Here is a 16,736-nt window from a genome sequence, read left to right as displayed (position 1 = left end):
GAGCAAAAAAAGTGGTTTTTTTGAGATGGAATCTACTCCTGGTACAGGTGATATGAAGATTGTTGAAATGACAGCAGGGAGTTTAGAATCTTATATAAACGTCGTTGATAAAGCAGCTGTAGGGTTTGAGAGGATTGACTCTAATTTTTAAAGAAGTTCTACTGTGGGTAAAATGCTATCAAACTTAGCTTTGTAGCTTTGTATGCTACAGAGAAATCGTCTGCGAAAGGAAGAGTCAATCAATGCAGCAAACTCCATTGTCGTCTTATTTTTAAAAATAAGAACCTTCAGCAACCACCACCCTGATCAGCCAGCAGCATCAACATCAAGGCGAGACCCTCCACCAGCAAAAAGATTACGACTCACTGAAGGCTCGGATGATGGTTGGCATTTTTTAGCAATAAAGTTTTTTTTGGCTGCCTTGGGTCTTTGTTGCTGCGCGCGGGCTTTTCTCTAGTTGCGGCGAGCGGGGGCTGCCCTTCGTTGCGGTTCGCAGGCTTCTCATCGGGTGGCTTCTCTTGTTGCGGAGCACGGGCTCTAGGTGCGCGGGCTTCAGTAGTTGTGGCACTCGGGCTCAGTAGTTGTGGCTCGCGGGCTCTAGAGTGCAGGCTCAGTAGTTGTGGCGCACGGGCTTAGTTGCTCCGCAGCATGTGGGATCTTCCCGGACCAGGGCTCGAACCCGTGTCCCCTGCACTGGCAGGTGGATTCTTAACCACTGCACCACCAGGGAAGTCCAATAACGTATTTTTTAATTAAGGTATGCACATTGTTTTTTTAGACATAATGCTACTGCACACAATAAACTACAGTATAGTGTAAACGTAAATTTTATATACACTGGGAAACCAAAAAATTTATGTGACTTGCTTTTTTGTGGTGGTCTGGAACCAAACCTGCACCCTCTCCAAGGTATGCCTGCATATTCACCATGTTGAGCAACCATCACCACCATCCATGTCCCTAACTCTTTTCATCTTACAAAATTGAAAATTCTGTACCCAGTAAACATTAACTCCAAATACCCCTCTCCCCCCCAGCCTCTGGCAACCCCCATTCTACTTTCTGTCTCTATGAATTTGGCTGCTCTAGGGGCCTCATATAAGTGGAATCATACGGTATTTGTCTTTTTGTGACTGGCTTCTTTCACTTAGCATAATGTCTGCGAGGTCCATCCATGTTGCAGAATGTGTCAGAATTTCTTTCCTTTTTAAGGCTGAATAATATTCTATTGTATAAATATACCATCCTTTGTTTACCCATTCACCCATCCATGGACCCTTGGTTTGCTGCCACCTTTTAGCTATTGTGAATAATGCTGCAATGAACACTGGCATATGAGTATCTGTTTGCGTCTCTGCTTTCAATTCTTTTGGGTTTAATCAGAATTAGAATCACTGGATCATATGGCAATTCCATATTTAATTTTTCTGAGAAACCACCATACTGTATTCCATAGCACCTGCACCATTTTACTTTCCTACCAGCAATACAAGAGGGTTCCAGTTTCTCTACATCTTCACCAATGCTTCCTTCCTTCCTTCCTTTTTTCTCTCTTTCTTTCTTTCCTCTTCTTCTTTTTCCTTTCTTTCCTTTCTTTCCTTCCTTCCTTTCTCCCCTCCCTCCCTCTCTCTTTCTTTCTTTCTCTTTATATTTGCCATTCTAATGGGTATGAGGGAGTAAGTTGTTTTTTACATGGGAGAATCATCCGTATGTTTGCACGCAGGCAGGAAAGATCCGGGAGACCAGGAAGTTGATGCTAAAGGAAGGAGAGAGGAGAGGTGCTGGAGCAATGTCCTGGAGTTGGGAGAGATGCTGAGATCCCGAGCAGAGAGGAGGATGTCCTTAGCCAGCAGCCTGGGTGTTTATCCGTAGTCACAGGGGAGAAAGCTGAGGCCCTGGGCACTGATACGGTGGGAGGCTAGATGTGGTGGGAGAGCCCGAGGTGTGCTCTTGTGTTTATTTTATCCCCTCAGTGAAATGGGCAGCCAGGTAACCAGCTGACGGTAATGGTGGGGCAAGGTCAGAGGTTTGAGGAGAGAAGACAGGGTGTGAGATAGTCTCTCTAAAAGAGTGTATGGATGGTGGAGGTTGGGAGGCTGGATAATGGCTCCCAGAAAGACGCTGACGTCCAAATCCCTGAAATCTGTGAATGTAACTTGGCAGGATCTTGAGATGGGGAGATTCTCCTCGATTCCCTGCGTGGGCCCAACGTAGTCACATGTGGGAGGCTGAGGGAGATTTGACTATGGAAGGTATTACACTGCTGGCTTTGAAAATGGGGGAAGGAGCCACAACCCAAGGAATGAAGGTGCCTCTAGAAGCTGAAGGCAAGGAAACGAATTCTCCCCTAGAGGCTCCAGAAACAGACTCTGCTTTAGAGCCTAGCCTCCCTGGTGACCCCTTGATTTTCAACTTCTGATCTCCAGAACTACAGAGAATGAACTTATGTTGTTTTAAGCCACTAAGTTTGTCTCATTTGTTACAGCAGCAATAGTGAACCCAAGCAAGATCCTGTGGGGCTCCTGGGCACGGAAGCCTTTCTGTGTCCCCTGTTTCTTGATTGTAGGGAACAGACTCCAGCCTCCATGACCTTCCCTGAGTCCCAAAGGGCAGATTCGAACAGTTGCTAATCAGGGAAGGAAGGGGATGCAGAGACAAGGGAGGAGCAGTCAAGAAACAATAGTGCAGCTTTGGGGCAGGGTCCCGGTTCCACCTAAAGGGATGCACATAGCAATAGCTTTGAGCTCTTCTGCAGAACTAAAACCTCCAACAAATGGAAGGTGTTAACTGCTTGATGAAGCATTCTTCATTCCAGAGAAGGTCATGGTTTGGCAACCCCACCCTTAAACCATTGCTGTAAAACTCCTCACCAAATCCCCCTCCCCATGCCAGGTAGGGACACACAGTTTTTGAGGGCACAGGCCCACTATGTCCCCCTTTCCCTGGCAAAGCAATAAAGCTATTCTTTTCAACTTCACCCAAAACTCTGTCTCCGAGACTCGATTTGGCACCGGTGCACAGAGGCTGAGTTTTTGGCATCAAGAGGAGGTCCGGGAAATCACCAAGAGTAAAGATGGGTCCGGTGAGGGAGTGACAAAAAACAGGGAAGGAGTCTGAGTGAATTCAGGGGCCAGGGTCTCTCTCCCGTTCAGGCCTTGACATGAGGAAACCCCTTTGCCTGCAACCTCCTCCCAATCCTTTATTCTGGAGAACTCCTGCTCATGCCTTAGGAACAGGTTAGAGGTCACCTCCAGAACCCTTCCCCTGATCCCCTGGCTGTGGCTGGGGTCTTCCTCTGCTCCCAGAGCCGCTGTGCTCATCTTGTTACCCAAAAACTGGGTTTGCCTCTTGGTGGGTGTTGAACAAGCCGAAGATCAAGAGAAGGAAGGATTTATGATTACTTGCAGTTAAGTCAGGAGCACACCAGGGATCTCTCCCAAAGCAATGTCTTCCCGAACAGCAAAATTGGGGAAGTTTTAAGTTAAGTGTACATGCATATACATGAAGGGGCTTGGGCAGCAGGCAGAGTCCAAGCTTTAGTTGATTGAAGTCACGAGGGTCAGAAAAGGTCAACATCCTCATCCCTCAGGTCCCAGTTGATCTGGTGGTTGATTGCATCAGGCTAATCTTCACCATTGAAACAGAACTGGGAGTCTTTACAACTGATACATTATCTTTGCTATTGTTACTTCTCTTGCCCGACTGTTGTTTGTTTCTTCATTCCTTTGCTCAAGATCATTGATTACTGAGACCTGTTCAAGGGCAAGCATTGTGGCCAGGTTTAGGTCACAAAACAGCTTAAGCCAAAAATGGCTTCTCTTCTGTCAAGAAAGCCATCCCGGACTTCCCTGGTGGCACAGTGGTTAAGAATCCGCCTGCCGGGCTTCCCTGGTGGCGCAGTGGTTGAGAGTCTGCCTGCCGGTGCAGAGGACACGGGTTCGAGCCCTGGTCTGGGAAGATCCCACATGCCGCGGAGCAACTGGGCCCGTGAGCCACAATTGCTGAGCCTGCGCGTCCGGAGCCTGTGCTCCGCAACAAGAGAGGCCGCGATAGTGAGAGGCCCGCCCACCACGATGAAGAGTGGCCCCCGCTTGCCACAACTGGAGAAAGCCCTCGCACAGAAACGAAGACCCAACACAGCCATAAATAAATAAATTTTTTAAAAAAATTTAGGCATAGACCCAGCTATACACACCTTGCCACCATAAAAAATCTCAGAGTTTCATTGAAAAGAAAGAAAAGGGGAATGTCTCTTGGAATAATAAACATATATATATAAAAAAAAAAAAGAATCCGCCTGCCAATGCAGGGGACACGGGTTCGAGCCTTGGTCCGGGAAGATCCCACATGCCGCAGAGCAGCTAAGCCCGTGCGCCACAACTACTGAGCCTGCACTCTAGAGCCTGCGTGCCACAACTACTGAAGCCCACGTGTCTAGAGCCCGTGTTCCTCAACAAAGTGAAGCCACCGCAATGAGAAGCCTGCGCACCGCAGTGAGGAGTAGCCCCCGCTCGCCACAACTAGAGAAAGCCCACATGCAGCAACGAAGACCCAACGCAGCCAAAAATTAATTAATTCATTAATTAATTTTAAAAAAAAAAGAAAGCCATCCCTGGTTCTCTTTCTCCAAGGACCCCCTAACTTACCTGCTTACAGTCTGAGCACGCAGTGATGGGCCTCATAGGTGTCTCCGAGATTGGGGCCTCCTGGAGGCCAGTCTTGTTCCCCTGAGCGAGGAGGGGCAGCACATGAGAAAGCAGACCTGCAGAGACCACCGCAACCCTAAGAGAGGGCCCAGGAGACCAAGGTGATGGACGGGGCATGTGATGAGGGCATCTTTGGAGGCCAGCTGGGTGGCTCTGGACAAAGAGCTGCCTTCCCACTGTTCACAGGCCCGAGGGCACAGCCCGGCTCTCAGCTGTAATGCGGGTGCTTCTGGGGTCCCGCCACAGCCTGGACTTGTCAGACTCCAGTGGCCATGAGCCATTCTCCCCCTCACACTGGTGTCAGGCCCTAGGACCATGGACATACCCCAGCTCGGACCTGAAGACAGAGCCAGGCAGTCAATGTGTAAAACAAACGAAAGGTTTATTTATAAGCAGGAATGCTATCTGGGATACATACAGTGCAAGCTCTCCTTGTCTTGGGATCAACACAAGCCCACAAGCTGGAAAACCGTTACCAAATTAGGTCGAATGGACCCCCCACTTAGGCCCTAGCCTGGCTGAGGCCCCCTGCCTTGGCAGGGAAGGTTCTTTTTCCATTCGGGTTCGCACAGCCAAAAACAAAACCGAAGCTGAGATTAGAGCAGCGCGAGATTTATTCAATGGCCAGGGAATGGCGAAGCAGGAACTTAGTTCATAAATGCACTTCTCGCCTTCATGGTGAGAGGGATTTGCTTTTAAGGAGTAAGGACAATGGGGGTTAGAGTGAGACAAATGATGGGGAGGCAAATGCATTACTTTTCTGGGAAAGAGGCAGGGTTTTCCTAGAAATGGGGTGCCATCCCTTTTCTGTCCTTTTTTGGTCAGTGACTTCCGGTCACAGCCATTGTAGGTGTGTCATTTAGTAGCTAATGTAGTAAAATCAGTGTAGAATGAGACTCAGGGTCTCCTAGAGGTCAGATTCATCGCCATCTTGGTTTCAGCTGGTCCTATCCAGTTTTTGTTTCCCTCTTCCTATAGCTTCTTTCTTTGTGTCCAGACCCTGCGACTTAAAGGCGTATGTTAGTTCCTGTTCAAGGGAGGGGTTGGTGGGTTTTGACCAAGGGTCTGGTGGCAATTCTGGTAACAAAATGAGGCCACACGCAGAAAGAGTCTCCTTCCAATTCATCCCTGTTCTGCTGGGGTGATGACAATGAGGCCCGAGGTCCTCCCAGGACAGTCCACCAGGGGGCAGAAGTGCTCCACGGCCGTAAAGGGTCCAATGAGGTTGGAGACCCTGGCCAGCCCAGGCAGAGGGACATCTTGATTCCAGAGTGGGAAGCCTTTCTTCACTCCATGGTAATGGCTGGGCTTCTCCTACCCTCCAAAAGTTCAGCTGCCAAGTTCAAGTCCAGTGGAATTTTTCAACAAGGGATCCAAGTATCAGGAATCCAACAGTCTTCTCAAGGAGGCCCCCATCCCCCTTCCTTCCAGAATCCGGTTAAGGCCACACTTGTCCACTGTCTACAGGGCCTGGGCATGCGTTTGGGGGAGTGGGCTGACTCCTTAATGGGGAAGAATCCCTCGGCAAAAGTGTTAGCTTCGGCTGCTTCTGGCAGGCCATTTGATCTGACAACATGGGCTACACAGAACCACAACACACAACACAGACACGCAGACACAGGACTGGCTCTCAGCATCTCACGACCACTCAGGATCTCGGCGGCCACAGTACCAAAGTGGCTCCGAGGCTCCACTGGGACCTGGGACTCCAAGAACAGTGGGAGGGGGTTGGGAGAAACAGGAGCACCCCCTTGGGAGGCAAAGGAGGAAGGTCCAGGCTGAGGTAGGAGGAGATGGCTGCAGGGCCTCAGTCATCTCCAGTTCCTGAAATTCCCTGATAGGAAAAGGTGTGGCCTTGGAGCTCCACACCAGACAGTGGGGGAGGGGAAGCTCAAACTGGGGGTAAATGGGAGTGAAGGTCAAAGGCAGAGGATACAAACTCTGAGTTTGGCTTTGTTAACACTGTTGGCTTGTTTATCCCCAAGGTAGCTAATGGGTTTTTTTGTTTTTTAATTGCCGCAGGTTAAAACTGGATATTTTTTTAAATTGCCACATGTTAAAACTAGAAGATTTCCGGTTAGAGGTTTGCCATCTTAACCAGGTCACAGCCCTCATTCAGGCTGCCCGCCTGGGCGCTCTGGGAATCTGGTTTTCACCCCATGGTACAAGATGGAGCTAGCAGGAGTGGATTTGGAGGTGGTGCTTCCAAAAGTCCTGAGCTAACCTGGGGGACTCCTGTCCCCTACAGGGGTTGCCACCCGCTCCCTGCACAGAACCATCTGATTGATGACACCCACCCCTACTACCCCCACTGGGACCATCCTGCAGTCTCACATTCAGGCTACAGCCCTGCTCTTTCCCCACTGCCCCTTCTCCAAGGACGATGCATGCAGCATCCCTCCTCCCCAGCAGGAAGCCAGAGCCGGGTAGAGCCCAGGGGTTAAAAGAAAAATAAAAACCAAAAATGACAAGGGCTCCAGGAACCAAGCATGCAGGACCGGCTGGAGGGGGCAGCTCTCAGAGAGGCAGGGGATTTGTCCCAGGCTGCCCAGCACCTCCGTGTCCACCAGCCTTTCAAGAGAGACACACACCACGACAGGACACACCATGACTCTCCCTGCCTCGGTCTGCCTGCAGGTGAGAGGAAGGCTGAGGCCGTGGAAGCCGCTAAAGGAATTTGGCCCAGAAAGAGTCAGAGTCCTGCGGGGGAGGGGCCTAGAAAGACCAGGGGTTGGTCCCACCCTGGCTGTGACACAGCCCACGCCAGACCGGTTAGCTGGGCTTCATCCCGGCATCAGGCACACCGAGGGGCAGGGGCTTCTCCTCTGGGCTCTGCAGCAGAGTCTCTGGAGCCCCCGGCTGGGACTGGAAAGGGCATTCCTCCTTGGAGAAGGGGACCTGCTCATCTTTCGGGGAGCCGGAGGGGCTGGTGTCTGTGTCCCTCGTGGAGCTGGCCTGGGAGGGGCATTGAGAGCTGTGGTCAGAGCTGCTGCAAACGTTGACGATGCAGGTGACATTGACCTGGGTCCCGTGGCCACCAGACGATGCCTCTGCTAAACACAAGACAGGAGAAAGTGGTCAGCTGGGGCCTTGGAGTGGGGGGTGTCTTCACAGCCTGCCTCCTGCCCGAGAGGCAGATTAAGACATGCGGGGAAAGAGCACTGGGCCAGGAGCCAAGAGGCCCTTGTTCTAGCTCTGCTTTGCTGGGTAATCTTGGGCAAGTCCCGTAAACCTTTGTGTGCCTCAGTGTCTTCACCTGTCCAATAAGAATACCCCACCCAAGTCCTCCCCATAGATGAGAGGAGACAACTATATAAAGCAAGTGAAGGTGTTCCAAGAACAAAACACACTGCCCACAAAGAACCGGAGAAGTGAGCCAGGACAGGAAGGATACATCACAGGGTACTGGTGAAGCAGTAAAGATGAATTACCTTCCCAAAACTGCAGCAAGGCATCAGCAGCCCTGGCCACGCCAGCTATGAAAAGGCGAGACCCCTGTCACTGGCCCGTCATCTCTATGCCAAGGAACCAACACCAAAGGGCTCGGAAATTGCTCCTTTATGGAAATTAAACATTGACCCTGAACTTGTCTTCAGCCACAGCAAATCTTTTCCTTCCACATAGAGCTGCCTCTAAGATTTCATAAATCTGGGATTCCAGGATGGGGTGTGGTGGGGGCATAGTTTGTCCTCATCACTGAGGCTGGGATGCCCGGAGCTCCGCAGCCTGACGATCCTGGGTTCGGATCCCTGCTCTGCCTCCATAAACTTGGCCAAGCCACTTAAACTCTTGGAGCTTCCATGTGCTCAGCTGTGAAATGGGTCTAATGACCCTTTCCATCCCCTTGAGGCAAGGACGACTCTGCCCTGTTCACTGCCATATCTCCGGAGCCTGCATGGCTCCTAGAGACGGGGTGACAGGCTCAGTGAAGCCGGGGTTCACACTGGGCCCATATATCCTACCAGGTCTTCTGTACCTCGACTTGATTCCACCCCCATCTCCCGTCCAAACTGCTCCTCCCATCTCAGTTCACACGCCTGCCATCCACCCAGATGCTCAGTCCCAAAGCCTGGGACCCATCTTTCTCTCACACCCCACATCCAACGCACCAGCAATTCCTACCTGGTCCGCCTTCAAGTTCACCACCTCCTGCATACCGCCTGTACCTCCATCCACTCCCTGGACTAGTGCAGTCTCCACCTGTCTCCTGGCTTCTACCTGGCCCCTCTGCAGTCTGTTCTCCACCAGCAGCCCCAGAGCCAGATCATTCTCTTGGCTGCTCCAAACACAGTTCTCACCACGGCCTATGAGGCCCTGCACAACCTGGTGCCTGCCTTCTCCCCACCCCATCTCCTGCTGCTCTGAGATCCTGGCTGGGTTCCCTCCAGCCATACTCACGTCCCTGCAGCTCCTTGAGCCCTCCAAGCCTCAGGGCCTTTGCAACATGCTGCTCCCTCAGCCTGGAACATTCTTCCCTATTCCCATAGCTCGCTCCTTCCTTTACTTGGGCCTCAGCCTGGAGGCCACCTCCTCCAAGAAGCCTCCGTGGCTTCCCTCTCTAAAGGAGGTTCACTCGTGCCCATCCATCACTCCCTGTGTCCCTCCCTCTGCTATCATCTCCAGAGCCCCTAGCTCCGCCCACTGTGCAATCCATTTCTGGAGTCCCTCATTGGGTTCTCCCCCACCAGGCCCTGAGTCCAGAAGGGTGGGGCCTTTCTGACTGTTCCCTGCTGTGGCCCTAGTGCCTATAACAGGGACACATGTGAATGAATAAAATCCAGCCCACAGGTGTGTTCTGTTCTTGGTGGTGGTAGTGTTTTTAAGTGAATTGGCTGCCAACATTTAAAATTCAGGAGTTTACATTTTAAAAATCTGGATTTAGAGCTTCCCTTGGGAGCCAGATGGGGGAGAGCGGGCTATGCAGGACCCACAGACCTGAATGCGACTGGCAGCAAGGGCTTCAGGGCACAGGTTCAGCCCCGCCTCCCCTCCCAGCCCTGTGGGCATCTGAGTTTCCTAACTAGTGAGCGACTAAATGGTGGATAAGCTGAGGAGATCAATGTAAGGGCCGGACACAGAATAGCCCCTCAAAAAGGATGGTTGTTGCTGCTGTTACTATGGCGACCTGAGTGTCCAAGGGTTGCCGGGAGGACTGGCTGTTTGTTTTCCAGTCTCGTTTGTTTCCAGACTCCAGGGAAGCCCGGGAGGAGGATGGAGCTGGCGAGCTGCTCTGCTCAGAACAGCCCCAAACAGGCTGGGTGGAGGTGGGGTGCTGAAATCATGGGGCCAGAAGGAACTTTCCACCCTGTGCCTCCACAGCACCCAAATGTCACCCAGAGTCACCAAGGCCGTGCACACTGTGAACAAGACATTGCGGGGGCAGACGGGGGACCAGGAGGGGTCACAGACCTGAGGTTTACCCATTCGCACAGTGGGGAGAGGTGCTCGGGTGGGACGGAGAGGAGGGGAGAGCAGAGGCCAGACAGACAGGCACGGAAGGAACAGAAAAGAGACAGCGGGCAGGAGGGGTGGGCAGACACGGTCCGGGCTCCCCAAGGAGGAAGCCACACCAGGATGCGTGTGGAGGAGGTGTCACAAAGAAAGTGGAAAGATGAATCTAAGAGGTAGAAGAAGACCAAGAGCTTTATATTTGGATCTCATTTATTCATTCGACAAACGTTTAGGGCCACCTGCTATGTTCCAGGCACTGACCCAGTCCCTTCCTTGGGGAGCTCTCAGACTGGGGTGGGGGGCACTGACAAGACAGCACACTGATGAGGGTGGGTGATGATGGGAAACTAGAAGTGGGACGCCCCAGCCCACTGCCTGAGTCAGGAGGCAGGTAGTGAATGCTGTCGCAGCCCTGCCAAGGAGCTGCCATGCTCATCTCTAGGACAGGAAACTGAGGCTTGGTGGGGTTAAGGAGCCTACCCAGAGTCTCACGGCACCAGAGCGGCTGGGAGGGCATCTGGGAACGAACCAAGGCCACGGTCATTCCTTGACCCGCCAGCCAGCACTGCCAGGTGAGAGGGGGAGATGCAGGCCAGCGGGCTTGGCCTCTCACTACAAAACATGCCCGAGGAAGCCCCAGGCTTTCTGGGGGACCCCCGCAGGGGCCTCCTCCAATGTGGGCACTGCAGATGCCCAGCAGGGGTGACACTGGTCACAGACCAGGTCCAGGGCTAAATGCAGACTGTGTAAACAGGACATGGGCTTCTCCAGACCCCACGTGGGATCCGCAGTCCTGATGCCTCAGGCCCAAAGGGACCGGACTACAGGCACAGTGAGTGAAGTCCCAGGGACATCATTTACTCATTCAGCTTTCCAGGCCGACTCTGGACCCTGAGAGCCCAGGGGCGATTCCTGGCTCTTCTGTTTACCAGCTGTGCCCTTGAATAAGCAGTTTAACCTCTCTGAGACTCAGTTTCCTCATCTGATAGGATGAGGAAATATAATAGGTATTAATATTATAAAAATAATATAATATATAATTACAATATAATTATAATATACACTCTAATAATATATTAATAATAAAATAATATATTATCTAATACAATATATAACAATATAATATATAACAACATACATAATATACAATAAATATATAATTATGACATATAATATTAACATATAATATGTTATATGCTATATATATTATATATAACATTAATGTATAAGTTAATATATTAACATTTATATATATACAATATTAATATATAATATATTTTATGCTACATATATCATATATAGCATTAATATAATATCAATGTATTATTCACATATTGATATATAATATTTATATAATATCACATTGTTATATGCTATTTTACATATTATATGTATTATAATATATAGAAAAACTCCCTGCCTGGATACTGGGGACGCAAAGGATAAGCTGAGATGGTCTAGAAGGAAGGGTGTTGCTGGCGCAAGAACCCACAGGGCAAAGGTGGGAGGGACTTGGGGGTTCCAAGAACAGAAAGAAGCTTGTGGCTCAGCTGCACCTGAGGGGGCAGAGGGCAGGAGGCTGGAGGGAGGCCCAGGCTGGTGGTGCAGAGCTTCCAGTGTCCTGCTAGGAGCTCAGGCCTCATCCTGCAGGGGAGGCCCAGGAAGAGACAGCTCAGGCAGAAATGAGGAAGAAACACACTGGGGTGGGGGGCGGGGGAGGAAGCCAGGGGGGCTCCCGCCTCTTACCTGAGCTCCCGCAGCTGGCCGGGGCCTCCCCAGACCCGCCGGCCTTCTCCACGCCCGGCGCCTGCAGCTGGGGCCTGGAGGGCGCCCTCCTGTCCGTGGCGCTGGCCGAGCTCTCCAGGGAACTGCTGCTGGAGCTTGGCGCCGTGGTCAGCAGGTGCTGCTGCTCGAGGCCTGGGGCACTTCGAGCCTTGTCAGCTGGCAGATGCGGCTGGATGGGGAGACGAGGCGGGGGCGGGGGCAGTCAGCCCATCAGCCGGCTCCTCGCCCCCTCTTCCCTCTCACCACCATCAGCACTTCACAGTTTACACAGCACTTCTGCACATGCTCTCCACACACAGCACTTTTAGGACGTGTGATTCTCTGTGGCTTCTGTGATTAGCATCGCTGCCCTGCTGGAGTGTGAGCCCTAAGAGGGCAGGGGCCATGTGGCCCTGTTCACCAAACAGTCTTAGAGGTGAGGCAGGATTTTCACCCTCATTTTGCATAAGGAAGCAGAGGCCCAGGGAAGGAGAGTGACTTTCCTGAGGTCACCCCATCAGCACGGGGTGATGCGGCTCAGCCTAGCAGCCAAGGGCATGGACTCTGGAACCAGACCACATGCGTGCAAATCATGACTCCATCACTCACTAGCTCTGCAACCTTGGACAAGTTACTTAACCTCTCTGTGCCTCTGTTTTTCCATCTATGAAGGAAAGAATAACAACCTACCTCCTAGGGTTACTGTGAAGATTAAATGGCTGAGTTTTTGTGAAGTGCTCAAAACAGTGCCTGTTCTATCATAAGCGCTGGTCAAGGGTTTGTTAAATCACGGCTCAGCAAACTACTGCCACGGACCAAGTCCAGCCTGCCACTGTTTCCGTACAGACTGCGAGCTAAGGATAATTTTTACATTTTTAAATGGTTGAAAAAAATATTTAAAGACTAATATCTTGCGACACGAAGTTATGTGAAGTTCAAATGTCAGTGTCCATAAATACAGTTTTATTGGCACACAGCCACGCCCATTTGTTTATGTTGTGTCTGTGGCTGCTTTCCCACTGCAATGGCAGGATTGAGGAGATATGACAGAAACCAGATGGTCCAAAAAGCCTACAGTATTGACTGTCTGGACCTTTACAGAAAACGTCTGCTCGCCCTTGTGTTCAGTCAGTCAATCCAGTGTAGACAGTCCTCTCATTTAGGACCCTCAGCCCTGCCGTCTCGGCAACACTTTCCAGATTCCATTCCCCAAGCTGCTCTGTGACTCTCCATCTTTTTCTCATAAAACACAAATCCCAGCAACAGTAACAATAAAATATTAGCTGACGCTTGAATCCATCCAATGCCAAGCACTGTGCTGAAGCCTCTCCAGACACTATCTATACTGGTCCTTCCAACAGCCCAGTGTCATCCTCGCTTTGCAGATGCGGAAACCGAGATCCAGAGAGGTTGAGTTACTTGCCCAAGGTCACAGAGTTAGGACGTGGTGCATCTGGGCTAAAACCTACACACCTTTCCTGGGTGTTTGGGGTTTCAGCCCCAGAGGCTGAAAGACAAGGTGCCCCATTTCGACACCCGTGCTGGGAACCCCTGGAAATTTCACTCCAAGGCGGTTGCCTGTCCGCACCAACTGAACAGGTGCACAAGTCCTTGCCTTGGGGTTCTGGGCGATCACTGGATTCCAGAAACAAGACAGAGGGGCCACATTCTCACCCACTGCCCTGGCCTGCCCAGGACGAGAGGGTCCAGGGTAGAATGAGAACTGAGGCGAGTAAGTGCTGGAGGGATGCAGTCTAGCGGGGTCAGGGAGGTGAGGTCACAGGTGGAGAACACAGGAAGGACACAGGTGCCAATCCCCGCAGCGCCCAGCCCTGCCTGAGCCTTGCGTATCCCGAGGTCAGCTCACAGACTCTCACTCCAGGCCAGGAGGATCCTTTGCAAGCAGTCCCCGTGAGGCCATGGAGGCCCAGAGAGGGTGAGTCCCCTGCTCAGTAACACACAGCGGGTCCGTGGCTCAGTGTACACTCTGGCTCAGTGTACCAGAGCTGCGTGCTTCCCACTCAGTCCCACCTCCTTGGTTCACCACCCCCAGCTTTGGAGGAATGGAGGGCATTTCAAGTTCATGCTGAAACTTCGCTCAGATGGTCTGACCTTGGTATCGGACCCCACCCCCAGCCCTGCTCAGAGCCTGGACAGGCAGGGGAGAGGGAGGGGGAGGGGGAACATCCAAATGTCATTCTTCACACCCCCCAGAGATGGGGCTTTTCAGCCTGCGTCCCACTTTTCTGCTGGTGGTTAGGGCCGGGCAGAACAGAAACCTCCAAAGGTCACAGCTTGCCTCCCTCCCCCAAAAGCCACGAGTCGCAAAGTTCAGGACGGCTCTGAGTGGGGCAGATGTATTGAGTCCTGTTCCTTGGGCTGGGACCCCAGGAAGGGGAAGCCCTGAGCGGGCTCACTGAACAAACAGGATCCCAGCCGGCCCTCCTCACCTCCCAGCCTGGCCCCGCCATGGGCAGAAGCAGAGACCCTGGCAAAGCCGCTGCCTGAGCCTGTGTCTGTCTGCATATGTGAGCGTGTGTTCCTGAGATTCATACACCTGTATGTATAGGTGTTAGGGTGTCTGAAGTGTGCACACACGTGTGTCTCTGTGTGAGGGAGCATGTGTGCATGTCTGTGAATGGTGCAATGAGCTTGTGCGCTGGAGGTGGTGAAGAGAGGCACTCCTAAGTCTGTGTCTCAGGCCACCCATTCGCTGTGCGACCTTGGGAAAGGTACTTAACTTCTCTGAGCCCAAGATTCCTGGGCTGTAAAACTGGGGCAATAATCATACTGCCTGTGTCACAGCATGGCTGTGAGACTGAACAACGCTCAGTACCGTGCCTGGCCCCCATGAACATTCTCCCTCTTTATGAAACGAGAGCCTGCATGAGTGTGTCTGTGGCTGTGATTGTGGGTGAGCTCACACGTGTGGTTACGCTGGCCTTTTCTGAACAAAGGGAAGCCACCGTCCTGCCATGCCTTGGCATTACAAGGAGGGACAGGGAAGTGCTGAGTCACTGTGCTTTCAACCCCAATGACCTGGGCCAGGAGCATTATACTAGGCCGCCGTTAGCAGGACCACTGCCAGCCGGCTGAGGAACGGAGTGGGGCGCAGGCTGGGCATGGGGGTGAGGGCAGGGCTGGGAGCCCGGGGACTGAAGGGCACCTGGGAAGGGGACCAACCTCTGAGGGCAGTCCCTGCTGGGGATGGGGGTGCCCGGAACAATTCTGAACATCTGCAGTGGGCGAACAGGACGGTGGGTAAAGACAAGCCCTGCAGATTCAGACTGAGTTTCGAACCTGGGCTCTGCCACTCACCAAGTGGCCTAACCTTAACACAGGTACCTGAACCTCCCTGAGTCTCAGTTTCTTCATCTGTGAAATAGGGATGACGACACTGTGTACCTCACAGGGGGCGTGTGAGGATGCAGGGCCTGGCCCGGGGCTCAGCCAGTGGGGCGCTGGAACCAGCTCAGACTTGTGCGTGTTTCTTCCCGGCTCCACATTCAGTAAGTAGCTTGAAATTGGCCATGGTGGGAGCGTTTATAACACAGAAATGAGTGAACTCCACAAATCAGGGTTTTGGGGCTTTTTTTCCCACCTGGAGGGCCAGTTACCAGCACATCCCTGGGCTCTACATGCAACAGCACTCAACAAACAGCAGTGGAGTCGCTCACATTCAGTGAACACAAAACTCAGTGAAGGAAAAGGGGAAGCGGGGGCTCCAGGCCACAGCTGAGACAGCTTTACTGCACTCAGTATTGGGAAACACTCAGTCAGCAAAGAGAAAGTGGCAGCTGGGTGCCAGGGTGGAGCTTAGAGAGCGCACTTGCTCTATGGACCACCAGGCAGCAACTGTCAGTGTCACTGAACTGAAGCCAGAAAAAGGAAGGAGTGGCATTCACACACCGGGGAAATGGGAAATAGTTTGAACTCCCAAACCAGTGTTTCTGTCTGCTGAAATACCGTAGGGCAGGTCAAAGAGCACTGGGCCAGGAGTCCAGAGACATATTGCTGTGTGACCTTGGGCAAGTCATTTTCCCTCTCTGTACCTCTTTTCTTGTCAGGACAATCAGGAGATGAAATCAGTCTGGTCCCTACCAAGTCCAAAACCCTGTGTAAACCTCAGGCACTGGGCCACCAGGACTGAGCTTCACCCTAGCACAGTGGTTTGCAACCGGGGGTGATCCTGTCCTCCGGGGGCCCTTTGGCAATGTCTGGAGACATTTTGGTTCTCACTCCTGGGAGGCAGTGCTACTGGCATCTAGTGGGGAGAGGCCAGCGATATTGGTGAGCAGACTACAAAGCACAGGACAGCCCCTCATGACAAAGAATTAGCAGGCAGGGTTGAGAAACCCTGCCCCAGCAGGATGGGGGACATGGCGGGAACTCCTTGGACTCTTGTTTCCTCATCTGTAGAACTGGATATAAAAACCTGCCCTGCCTACCTGGTGCAGGGCTGCAGCAGACACCATGTACTGGCTCACCCCACACCCATTTCCAAGCCCTCTCCCTGGTTCTCCTCTACCATAAAGGCTAGGAAAGCAAAGCACCCCCTTTTGCAGCCTCCCTTGCAGCTAAGGGTTGTCACATGATACCATCTGGCCAATGAGACAAAAGGAGAAGTCTACCCAGGGCTTCTAGGAAAGTGTCTGATTTCCTGTAAAAGGCACCATGGCTGTCCTGGCCATTTCCCCTCTTTTTCCTGCCTCAAATCTGGAGGTCACTTATGCAGTGGTGATCATCATCTTATGACACAGGCCACAAGGAAGAGAACAAAAGCCAACACACCAAAGATGGCAGAGCCTGGGGTCC

General features: G+C 52.1%; 1 protein-coding gene across 1 annotated transcript in view; it reads right to left on the bottom strand.

Annotated features, from left to right (window-relative positions):
• Positions 1–5,071: 5,071 nt before the first annotated feature.
• Positions 5,072–16,736, bottom strand: part of TNFRSF1B (TNF receptor superfamily member 1B) — a 44,452-nt gene continuing 32,787 nt past the window's right edge. The window contains exons 10-11 of the mRNA XM_059913502.1: positions 11,904–12,111; positions 5,072–7,759 (exon numbers count right to left, since the gene is read on the bottom strand). Of these exons, the coding sequence (XP_059769485.1) occupies positions 7,479–7,759; positions 11,904–12,111 (489 nt within the window). The 3' untranslated portion in view covers positions 5,072–7,478. The remainder of the gene's footprint in view (positions 7,760–11,903; positions 12,112–16,736) is intronic.

Source organism: Balaenoptera ricei, chromosome 1 (genome assembly GCF_028023285.1).
Source record: "Balaenoptera ricei isolate mBalRic1 chromosome 1, mBalRic1.hap2, whole genome shotgun sequence".
NCBI lineage: Eukaryota > Metazoa > Chordata > Mammalia > Artiodactyla > Balaenopteridae > Balaenoptera > Balaenoptera ricei.
This window is presented reverse-complemented; position numbering and strand designations above follow the sequence as displayed.